Source organism: Malania oleifera, chromosome 1 (genome assembly GCF_029873635.1).
Source record: "Malania oleifera isolate guangnan ecotype guangnan chromosome 1, ASM2987363v1, whole genome shotgun sequence".
NCBI classification, from domain to species: domain Eukaryota; kingdom Viridiplantae; phylum Streptophyta; class Magnoliopsida; order Santalales; family Ximeniaceae; genus Malania; species Malania oleifera.
In genome coordinates, this window is record NC_080417.1 from 82946562 (window position 1) to 82959401 (window position 12840).

At 37.2% G+C, this 12840-nt stretch overlaps 1 protein-coding gene across 1 annotated transcript in view; it reads left to right on the plus strand.

The window, feature by feature from the left end:
• The first annotated feature begins 7695 nt into the window (after nt 1-7695).
• The window catches only part of LOC131157309 (uncharacterized), a 28555-nt gene continuing 23410 nt past the window's right edge, over nt 7696-12840 (plus strand). The window contains exon 1 of the mRNA XM_058111366.1: nt 7696-8526. Coding sequence (XP_057967349.1) covers nt 7992-8526 — 535 coding nt within the window. The 5' untranslated portion in view covers nt 7696-7991. The remainder of the gene's footprint in view (nt 8527-12840) is intronic.

The following is a 12840-nucleotide window of genomic DNA, read 5'->3' on the forward strand; positions in this document are numbered from 1 at the left end:
CCTTTTTCAGGTCAACGGAAGTCGAAAGAGCAGCCCCACTGATTTTATCCTACAACAATTATATTTATTAATTGTTATTTTAGCAAAGGACATAATGATCATAGGCAATTTGTTTTTATTTTAGAAATATTGAAAAAATACCATGTCAATTTTTATTATTTAGTTTCTATATCTAATTTTTATTTATTTTCATAAATCTTGGGATGATATTAAACTGTCCACAGTATTCCTCATTAAAACATGAAAGTTAATACCTCTTCATCTTAGTTGAGCATTCCTTGACAAATATTACTACAAAACAAACATGATGAAAAGTAAGGATATTTCTCAGTAGCTCGTAGTCATATTAATTTTCCTTAATCTTATTTCATTTTTTAAAATTAATCAAGACATGTATACAGTTGGGATGTAAACAAAATTAAGTGTTAAGCATAATCATAATTACCCAACTTATCATTTAAATTCAATTTTCAATCACCATAATTTAATTTTTAATCATCTAACTTCTAAAATTGTTTTAATGTCATCCAAAATTCAATATCTTTTAAGAAGATTGGACAGAATAATGTGTTGGTGTCGCAATCCAATAAGCATTCATTCCTCTTCTCACCCTTTCTTTTTCTTGAGTTTTTTTTTTAAGATTTAATTTTAATTTATTTAAAAATATTTAAGAAAAGTTTGGGGGAACTTTATTTTCCCATTTGATGCGTCCTAAAAATGCTGGATGGTCCAACATCTTTTAATCTAGGAGAACTCACTGTCTGATGATGTGTGTGCCAAAAAACGCTGAATGGTCCAGCATTTTTTAAATAATTAAAAAAAACACTACACTAAGTAGCATTTTTTTGCTCTTCATCCCTTCCTTACCCTTATTTCAACGACGGTACTCTGGCCAGTGCCTCGCCATCGGTTCTCATACTCGTAATATCCCATTAGAATGAAGCACAAAAACAAGTTTTTTTCCATGCACCTCAAATATTATCAACTACTACACAACCCTTGTAGTGACATAAGACCCCACAAACAATCAATGCCTGAGTCATCCCTCAGCTCATGCGCAAGGATGCACCTAAAGAGTCCCATCTACTAGCTGTTAAAAGAATACTTAGATACCTGATAGGAACCATTGAACTTGAATTATGGTATCCCAAGTATACCTCCTTTGAGATTGTAAGTTATTCAGATGCTAATTTTGCCAGAAGTAAAGTGGATAGAAAAAGCACAAGCGACACTTGCCCCATTTCTTAGGAAATTCTTTAGTATCTTGGTTCTCAAAGAAGCAAAATTCAGTTGTATTATCCATAGCTGAGGCTGAGTATATAGCAGAGTTGTTGTGCTCAAACGTTATACATGAAACAACAACTTATGGATTTTGGATTAAGCTATGACACAATTCCTATAAGATGTGACAATATAAGTGCAATAAACATTCCGAAGAATCATATATCACATTCACAAAGTAAACACATAGAAATTAGACATCACTTTCTTCATGATCATGTGCAAAAAGGAGATGTTGTCACCAGACGTGTGTGTCGCGACAAGGCAGAGGCATTTTGGGTTGGCCGTTGTAAAGAAATAGAAGAGAGAACTTGTTTTAAGGATTTTTGTATTTCTCATTAATTTGCTTATAGCTTACATATAGTATATATATATACACATATACAACTGATTTCCTAGTATTCAAGTTCAAATCAAATTCCAATTCAAGTTTGAAATCCTCATAATCATATCTCCTCATCCCTAACTTTAGCAAGTATTTCGGTAGTCATTGACTACATTCAGCAGGATCAATTCTCCCGATCTTCAGCAGTGATTTCAGTTTAAATCACTTGATCTTCTATATGCCCCCTCAATCTGAAGGGGAGATCACGAACATTCAGATTGGGTTGAACATCTTGGAACTTATTTGGTGGTAATGGTTTAGTTAGTGCATCTGCTAATCGATCACGACTAGAGATGAACTGAACTATTAATTGTTTGTCGTGGACTTGATCTCGAACAAAATGAAAGTCAATCTCTATGTGTTTCGTTCTTGCATGAAACACTAGATTGGATATGGGATAAGTGGCACCAATGTTGTCGCACCAAAGAACAAGTGGCTGTCAAATAGAAATTTCGAGTTCAGTTAGAACTAATTTGATCCACGTTAGCTCGGTTGCAGTGTTTGCCAGTGCCTTGTATTTAGCCTCAGTGCTGCTACGAGCCACTGTTGGCTGCTGTTTACAACTCCATGAGATCAAGTTAGGACCCTGATAAATACAATAAGCACCTACAAATTTTCTATCATCCCTATCTGTTGCCCAATTCGAGTTTGAGTGATGAGCTTTTAAGAGTTACATATTTGAAATTTTTAAAATTTAAAAGCTAACTTTTTCTCCAACAAATTATTCAATCTATTGTTATCCTTATTTTATTTTATTTTTCAAGTATTACAAAACTATCAATGCATTAATAACTTTTCCTAAAAATACATATTTATTTTAGTCATTTTAAATATTTTTAGGCATCTTACAATTTTTTTTACCAAATGCTCAAAGTCGGATTTTTCTTTCTAACGGTTTTATTTTTCACCCCAGGGGGAAACATGATCCTTTTAAAAAGTCACTCGGGGGAACAAACATTTTTAAAATAGAAATTCCTAGTTTAGGAAAGATTATGGCTACATTTAATTTTTGAAATTTACATTATTCTCAAATTTATTAAATTTTTAAAAGTTGACTTAATTCTTTATCAAATTTATCAATACTCAATTGAAATTATACTATTATTCATATTTTTAAACAATTTTAATAAAAAATAGCCAATCAAATTTAGAAAAAAAATTGGCCAACAAAAAAATTAATTAAAAAAATGTCAAATTCCGTAGTTTGGGAAAGATCATGGTTTGTTTTACCACACAATAACAAACAAAATGTAAATAGCAATAAGAATCAAATCATGTCTCGTTTTGTTAACTATCCATAAAACTCACCAAAAAGATAAAGAATGAAAATTTTATGCCCAACAAAGGAAAACAAAAACTTGGAACAATGTGAGTTGTGCAAACGAGTTGTTTTTTCTAGAACAATGTTTCTTCTCAAAAGCACCCAACGTGCTAAAAAATAGTTATTACAACATAGTAAAATAAAATTTCAGGTGCAATATGGTAAACTTTATAGTGATAAGAAATAATCTACCCATATAAAACAATTTTTGACAAAGGACAAACAACTTCATGGTTGGATGACAAGAGAAAACTCATGACCATTGGAGATACTAACCAAGTAAAATGCATGCAATGAGGTAAATTATATTGAGAAAGGAAGAATCTTACCATTAACTTAGGGAAAACCTCATTCAATCACTAGGCAACCATGCACAAAAGAGTTTCAATATTATGCTAGGTTGATGCTAGAAAAAATTAAAATAAAAAACATTAGTGATAGCAATTGTTTTTAAATTTCAAAAATTATTTTAAGAAATTGAGTACTATTTGTGGTACTAATAATCATTTATTATTCATTTCACCTTATTCAAATTTGATTTCCTGCTTTTTTCGTGCAAGATTTCATTTTTTGATGACTATTTTAAAAACCAAGTATCATAGTTGTAAAATTTGCCAAATTTTTTTGTGGGATTCAAATTTGTGTTAGACCTTGAATTTGAGCTAGGACATTGTTCATAATTTTGGAATCAAAATTCTCGCCCGGGAGAGGGGTAATGCTTTTTTATTGAATATTGCATAAAGGAGGAAGGAGATGAAGCAATTATATGTTTCATTCATTTGAACTTTGAAATATGAGGCTAAACATATGGGAAGTATGTCAAACCCAACAAAACCAATGTTAGGAAATAAAGGGAAAGAAATAGAAGAAGCAAAACCAAGATTTTATTTTTTGCTTCTAGAATTTCAATTCACATGCACAAAATAATGAAACAAATCTCAACATTTATATATTATTCTCATAAGATGGGACATTGAGTCTCACTTATCAATGTAAAAATAACATTCATCAAATATTAAGCCTCTTTAAGCTTAACATTAAAGATAGCATGCCAATCTATTAACAAGAACAACTACAAAAAGAAGTATAACCATGTTGATTTGAAATCGACACCCTCTACATCACTCCTATCTGCCTTACTAAAGTGTCACTTCAAAATTAGGAACTCGATTAGTTCACTAGGATCATATAAATCATTTATAAATCAATATTTCTCGAGAATACCTTGCAAAGAATTCTTAAGAATATACAAATTGAATTTGAAACATCATATTTGCTCTTCATGGCTAGATTTAGGGCAAATTATAGCCAGCCAGATTTAACTAGAGAGAGAGAGATCTTATTGGTGAGTTTCTACTAGAGAATACGACTGATGTGAGGCTTGTGGGAAGCAAAGAAACTAGTGATGGATGAGAAGCTATTGGTGTTAGGGTGTGGGCAAATATTGACCGGGCAGCCCTACCTTGCATAAATGGACTAAGCCCCTCCTCACTGTCCAATCTTGTTCTAATTTTTGTTGCATTAAACAGTTTATAGGCCTAGCAAAACGGGTCATGATCCGACGGGTCACCCGTGACCCATCCGGTTAAGACAAGAATGAGTGCATAAAAGACAACCCGTTTTATAAACGGGTCAACCCAGGTTCAGGTCGGGTGACCCGTTTATTTACCTATATATACCCATTTAGCCAAACCCTAATCTTTTAGCTTACCCAGCCACACACCCCCACTGCCCTTTGCGGCTCTGCCCTCTGCCCAGGCCCCTAGCACTGCACGCCGCACCCCAGGCAACCCAGTCCGCAGAACCACAGCACGAGCACACGTCACTGTCGCCGCATGCCGTTGCCGCATGCAATCACCCTCCTTCTCACTCCAGTATCCCTTAGTCCCTCTCAACTCTCACGATCTCAACTCTCCCTCGGCGTCTCCGCACGCCGTCTCCTCACTCTCAGTCTCCCTCAGATACCCGAAGCTACCTTTATGTCACGTTCTTACCTTCCAAGTAAAGTCTCATTGGAAATGGCTGAGGAATTTCTATCTCATGCAATGGATTTTAGTGGTGTGATGCTTCTATATTCTGCTCTTAGAGATGCCGAAGGAATATCAAAACTTGCTTTCCTTGCGAGAGAACAAGGGAAGAACAATGTTCTTGGCTCTCGCACTCAGTCCGGCCGGCGTCGATATGCATATTTTTTTTTTAACATTTTACGTTTTTTTTAAGATTTAATAAATAAAATAAAGTACTTTTCTTTTAAAAATAAATTTTTAAAAATTAAAATATATAATTATTTTTCAAGCGGATGACCCGTGACCCGCCGGTTTATTAAACAGGCGAGTTAGGGTTGGCATATATGTGATCCATTTACCATTGACCCATGACCTGGCCCCTTGGCGACCTGCCTGGACCCGGCTTGCTCGCCCGTTTTGTCACCCCTAATTAAACATGGGCTAAGAATCTTTAGCTTACCATAACTTATTCTAGCCAACAAATCAAATGCACCCTTAACATTTATGTTACTATTATCTCCATTTTTCTTTTTTAAACTAGCCAAATGAAGCCCCTTTTTTAAATTTCAAACATTAACCCATTTAAAATAATTTTTTAAATATAATTTTATCTAGTTTTATTTGAATTATATTTTTAGAAATATTTGCAGGATATTTATACCCACAAAATGAATACCATATACATGTTTATATGTTGTAAATATTTTTAAAGTTCAAACCTTAACCTATCCTAACTAAACTCTTTAAATGTAATTTTATTTATTTATTTTATTAAACTTAGTTTTTAGAAACATTTTTATTATTGTTAAAAGACACATATAGTATTTATTCACAAAATGATTCACACTATTCGTACTTTTATCTATAGTATAGATTTGTTCATCATTTTGAACTTTTTTTACTCTTTTTTCGATAATAACTTTCTCTAATTTTGTTATACTACCATGTATATTTTCTATCTCAATTCTATGCATAGTGCAAGGATAAATTTTAATGTATTAAATTTTTTATATTTATTGATACCAAATGCTATTGAATTGCCTGATTTGCTCTAATTCAAAGATAAGAATAACAAGTGATTATGGAGATCCAATGAAATTCAAAGGATCTCTCAAAAGTTAAAAATCGGAATGAGCTTAAGAATAATCATGAGAGAGGGTGCCAAGATGAAAGATAAGAGTTTTTTTCTTTGTGGAGTTGGAAACCTCTCATTCTTTTCCCTATTTCTCCGCAAGAAACCACATTGTTGGCCTTGGTAGTCAGACTAATAACCATGCTCAATTCCATTTACGTTTTGGCCCTAAGAAATTTGCACCCTTTGGACCTCTAACGATGCATATCATGTTTGCTTTTGCCAAGGGAAAGAATCATTGTTGATTACCTCCAAGCTATGTAGTTGTCATAGAATGAGTGTTTTGCTTGTGTTTGGGTCCAGATGCTCCCACTAAGAAGACCTAGCCTATTCTTTTAGGGAGGCGCTCTTGGTCACACGATCAACACATGATTGACTTATTATTCTCCCCTTTCGTGAGGAACTTCCAATCACATAGTTAACTCATTATTGACAACCTATGTCCTCTCTCACGATTAGCACATTTATCTTACTTGCCCCTTCTTAAGGAGGCCACTCTAGTCACGTGGTTAGTGCATGACTAACCTGACCTGCCCTTCCTTGGGGAGGTGCTTCTGGTCACATGGTTAGCACATGACTAGCCTAATTTGCTAAGATTGGTGACCTACTTCCAACAACGATAAGTTTGTTTATCCTTTTCATAAGTTTATTGTTTTAGTACATAAATTTATCCCCGAGCCCAAGCATATGTAACTGTATCAACCCAACACTGGTGAGGTACTATCTACTTTGGTCCATAGGCCACATAATTTTATCTTATAAAAGACAACTCACATAATTAAAGATTAAAAAGTCTTTTTATGCGCAAGATCGCACTAGTACATGTCCAATGTGGAATTGCGATACGCTCTCTCGTCCAATATCTAATGTTGTTGTTAGAGTGGTCCTCTTCACCATGTGGAACCAACACTTGTATGAACGAACGACCAACATGGCAATACTCTTATTATTTATTTATTTATTTATTTTGATCGGTACTGAACTCCTATCAAGTGTTATTTGTTTTGACCCATTGATCTCATAATTTTATTCTATAAAATGTGTCTCGCACAATTGAAGTTCAAACCATCCTTATATACCAAAAATTTGCTTAGGACATGTCTAACATCGAGATCGTCACACATAACATGGATATGATCTATATTAGTATGCAAACATAAAATCATTAACCTTTTTTGACTTCTAAGTTCTAATCTTAATCTTAATAATTTGCATTAAAATAAATAAGATTGACTAATCATATATTACAACTATTTTCTAAAAAATTATTGGTGGCTGGAAAAAGCTCACATACTTCTTCCAATCACTCATTAATATTTGACTAATTTTTAAAAAAATGGATGAAAACATGCTTCTATTGTAACTAAAAAAAGTCACAAATTTTTTTTTATCAATTACTTACTTTTTGTTTAAATTTATCAATTTATATTTTTATTAAATAAAAGGATGATCTCATTTATATTTTTGCATGTAAACCAAAAATGAGAAAAAAAAAAAAAAAACCCATTTGAATTTAAATTTATCAATTTTGATTTTTATTAAGTAAAAGGATAATACAATTTACGCTTTTGCTTGTAAACCAAAAACGAGGGGGAAAAAAAATCGATTTATATCTTTTGGCTGCGGGGTCTTGGGCCTTGCTCGCCCCTCATCTCCCTCTCCCTCTCTCTCTCTCTCGCTGCTCCATGTCCAAATTCCTCTTCCGAAAATGAGGGGCAAAACCCTCCTAAACCCCCCTCGGATCATCACTTAGGCCTAAACCCTAGTTCCTCTTCCATCCTACACCTCGACGAAAGCTTTCATGGAACAACAGCCGCTCCGTTCACTCTCAAAACCCTCTAAATCCTAGCAGCGATCCCTCCTCCCATGGACGCTCGCCGCAGCACAAGAATGGTAATCGATCCTAAGGTGCGTCAAGTGGGATTCGTCACCCCCGGAGCTCCGCCGCCTGATCGGACCCAGTCTGGACCGCCGGCGTCCTCGCCGCCGGTCTCCGACATTTCCCCTGCCGCTAACTCCCTCTCTCCGGTTATGATCCCTCCTCCTCGCCACGCCTCTGACAACGTCCTATTGTCTCTGTCCCTCTCCCGTACGGTTCCCACGTCTCCCCTTGCCCGGCGTCCCTCGGCTTCCGGGGACTCCATTCCCGTCGGTAGCTACAACGCTTCTGAATTCTTCCATGGGTCGTCCCCAACTGCGACACCTTTGCATTCAAGAAAAATTGGCGATAGTGAGTCATCTGAAGATGCACTAGGTTTGGTTCGGAAGGGCGGGCAGGGTAAAGTGGTGGTGTCATCCTCATTTCCGGGCGATGGTGATTTGGCAGCGGTGAAGCCGACTAATTTTCCTGCTAATAATTTGACTATTGTGTCGGTGGTGAGCGTGCCACCAGGAGCGCATGGTGAGCTGTGTTTATGTCTTGATTTGGATTCGCCCTTTTGTTACAGTTACCTATTGGACTGTTAGTCTGTTACTGTTTATTATTTTAGGTTATAGGTGTAAATTGAGAAGAAGAGAGAGGGGAGTTGATCAAAATTGGAAATTAGATTAATAGGCAATGAGATTGGAGCTTAGTTTGCAAAAATTGTTGAAGATGATTAAATGTTCTTCATATTTCTATTATGACTAAAATTAACAAATCAGAGGCCTTTTGTTGGGTAGGGAGTTGGGGGGGGGGGGGAGGGTGTTTGAACTTCACCAGATAAGATGTTTAGTTTTGTTGAGAAATGCTTTAATTATTTGGTCAAATTTCAAATAATTTAATGATAATTATTATAAATTTAGATTACTTAATTGTATGGAGGAGGACAAGATGTCCTCAAGATACTGAAATCTACAACCAGATGCATTACATAAGAGCTGCCTTCCAATCCCTTTGAAGGCTGGACAGTTATAAACCTCAAAAGAAGCCAAAAGAATGGGTGCAGAGCAAGGCCAAGAATACCATTCTATCCAATGAGATGTGTGGCCCCTAAAGAATGTTGTGTTCCTCTCGATCCAAAGGGTCCATAAACAACAACAGCAGCAGCAGCAGCAACTACAACAACAACAACAACAAGCCTTAAGTTCCACTGGGTAGGATTAGTTATATGAATCCTTCTTGACAAGTTTACTCTCTAAAGGGTCCATAAACAACAACAACAACAGCAGCAGCAACAACAACAACAACAACAAGCCTTAAGTTTTGCTAGGTGGGGTCAGTTATATGAATCCTTCTCAACAAGTTCACTCGATCGATGGCATTTTCCTCTACTAGCTTAAGAGCTTTTCCAAAGGGTCCATAAGATAGCAAAAATTGCTCCACTCCATAATAAACAACTCTTTATACTTAAACCAAAACTCCCCTGCTTCATGAGCAAGAAATGTCCTACATTGCAATGTGTCACCCAAGCTTTGCTTATATAAGAGAAGAGAGTATTCCAAGTTGTGATGCTTCATGCACTTATCCAAGCTAAGAGACAGTTAGATCTTCTAATCTGTAACATATCCTACGTGTTGATCATGTTTGTTATCTTAGTCCAAATAAAGGTTTGGATTTTCCAAAGAACCTTAGCCTTCCAAATGATGTGGCTTGAAGGAAAAACATTGGAAGAAGGGGGTTTTAATAGATACGAGAAAATAAAAATTTAGAAGAAAATAACCTTGAAGAATTGTTCTTCTATGCTCTCTTATCCTCCTTGTTGGTTAGAACAAAATGGTCTAGTGTAGAAAGCAAGGTGGTGAGCTTATCGACCTCTCTTTTGTTGAGATTCTTAACTAAAGATAGACACCCCCCCCCCCCCCAACAAAAAAAAAACCTTCATAAGAGATGAATGAGCTGATAGGTTCATGTAAGATAACCAAAAAATATCATAAATAGAGAGAGGATTGAGGGAATTATGGGAGGAGGGAAATAGAAGAGAGGTTTCTGTGCAGGATAGAACAGAAATGAGACAGATATTGAAGGCAGGGAAGGGAATTAGAAGACAGCAGAAAGAGAGAGGCTAGACTGAACGAAACAGAGAAGGAAATAGGAAGAGAAAGAAGGAAGGAGAAGAGAGGGAGGGTTGCATGTGTGTGAGAGAGAGGAAACTGAAACTGTAATCTGAGTCAAACAATAACTGAGACAAGTGATAATTGATTGTCTTAAAAAAAAGTACTCATACCTAATACTACAACTAACACAAATAATTATGAAATAACACCAGTTAAAGTAGAAAATTACAAAATGTCCCCGAAGCACTTAAAGCGGCAGCGCACAAAATAATCCTAAACTTAATTTCCAAAATAACAAGAAATTTTTCCAAACTAAAATAAAAATCCTAGCTTTAGTGTAAGAAACTAAAGTTCTCCATTGGCATTTGGCGGTTCTCCATCGAACTCCCCTTGTTAGAGAAAACTTGAACTTGAGTTCTGAAATATCATAGTAGCTTTAACTCAATGAGTGGGAACATAGTCAAACATGTGGGCAAATCAAGAGGTGGCATGCACTGTGTCATGGTCCGACTATTTTCACACCCTTGTGAAGGGCCGTGCGGCGCTAGCTAAAGCACTCTTGTTTAACTAGCTAGCCTATCGTTTACCAACATTCATCCACGAAGTACTTTCATTAACATTCATTCAGATAGCAACGGAAACAGTAATCAATTCATGAAAGCCGTGGTAAGCAAGCAGTAAACATTGAAGCAAACGTAATTCATTAACAAATCCTCCGTTGACACGATGTACTTAACGAGGGAGGCAAGTAGGCTAAGCACGTTGACAATTGCTATTGAGTTTTACAATGACTGATGAACACTCACCCTCCCCTAAAGAGGTTTTTATGTAATTATCATCCTGACACTAGGAAACATCAAAGTGACCGAGGAGTCATACTGCCTTATTTGGCTTATAAAGACTCTACTAGCAGAAAATAACCCTACACTAGTATTTACATGATGGAAACCCATCCCAAGCACACGAGATAAGCGGTCACAGGCAAGCATAATGCCCTGAACAAGCTTAGTGCATGACATTCTCCCCCACTTATGCGGTCGATGTCCTCGTAGACTTTTGGAGGTAGGTACACTTCAAATTTGTCCATGAACGGTTGAATATCTTCCACAGAAATTCAGCTGATTTATTTGTCATCAAGGCATTTCCACTCCACTAGGAACTTCTGCCGCTTCTTCCTTGAGGATGTGAACTTTCTGTCTGTAAGGATCTCTTCAACTTCATGTCTGTTAGGTTGCGCTGTCTTTAACTCTGCTCTATTGGACTGACTTCTGCTCAGGTCATTGGTGTTGGCGTTGAACGGCTTGAGTCAGTTGACATGAAACTGCGGTCTTCTCCCCTTATCTGCCCACTTCTTCATCTGCTTAAAAGCTTTCTCCAGATAGGCTCGGCAAACTCTGCATTCTGTCTCTATTCTCTGGTGAAGATGCACACCCTGGGACTTTTTCGTCTATACGGCTCGCCCACTGTGTGAGGTAACAACGGCAGCTGGCCTGTAACAAGCTCAAAAGAACTCTTGTTGGTTGTGGAGTACTTTTGGGCATTGAAACAGAACTGAGCCACATCAAGTAATTGCACCCAATTCTTTTGATTGTCGTTGACACAATGGCACAAGTACTTATCTAGTAGCTCTCTGAATCTCTTCATTTGTCCGTCTATCTGTTGGTGATCACTCGAAGAGATGTCAAGATGTGACCTGAATATCCTGAAAAACTCTGTCAAGAAGTTGTCAGTGAACATTAAATCTCGGTCACAAATAATAACTTGGGGAACACCGCAATGTTTCACAATAGTCACAAGGAACAATTGTGTCGTCTCCTCTACCGAACGGTACTTTGGTGCGGCCATGAAAGTACCATACTTCTTTCACTCCCCCTTGTCTTGTTGGCAAGTGAGACAAGTTTTGGTATAATCAACCACATCATCCTGTTTGTGCGGCCAATAAGACCTTCCCAATAGTTCTGTCATTGAAGTTATTCTCCACGAATACCCCTCAACGAACTTTCTGCAGTATTTAGTAAGGCCAAGAAAGGAATGCCACTTCTTCACTGTCGTGGGGATCTTCTGTTCTTGAATCATCCTTACCTTCTCCATACCCCTCCAGATATGACCTTGTTTAACCACTTGACCAAGGAATTTGTTGCTTCGCCGAGCGAAAGAGAAATTCTCCTTCTTCACATCCAAACTATTTCCCCTCCACCTGTCGAACACCTTCTATAGATGTTCTTCATGTTTCCTTTGAAACAACACCGATGCTCCCAACGGTGTTTTGGAAGGGCGAACACATCCCGCTTCCAATTCATCAAACTGTTTCCCCAACTCTACTATCTCTCGAGGCGCAATCCGACATGGCTCTTTAGCAGGTGGTTTCACTCCTGATAACAACTCGATCTCATCCTCCACAGTCCGTCGTGAAGGCAAATTGTGAGGCAGTTTATCCGGCAACACCTCCTTATACTCATCCAACACCGCTTGGATGGTCGTAGGTTCTAGCTCTTGGCCTACTTCTTTGTCTACCACCACCGTGGCTAGACGTGTTTGCTCACCCTGACCCAATCCCTCATTGAGTTGTATGGCTGAAAGGGACTTCCCATCGTCTCCTTTCGTTGCAACGACTTGCACTATGCACGAGTGATCTTCCATTAGACACAGGGAACCAGCCGAAGGCATCAGCACTGCCCTCGTCCCCCTTAGGAACTCCATTCCTAGAATGACTGGAAAGTCATTCAATGGCACTGCTGTG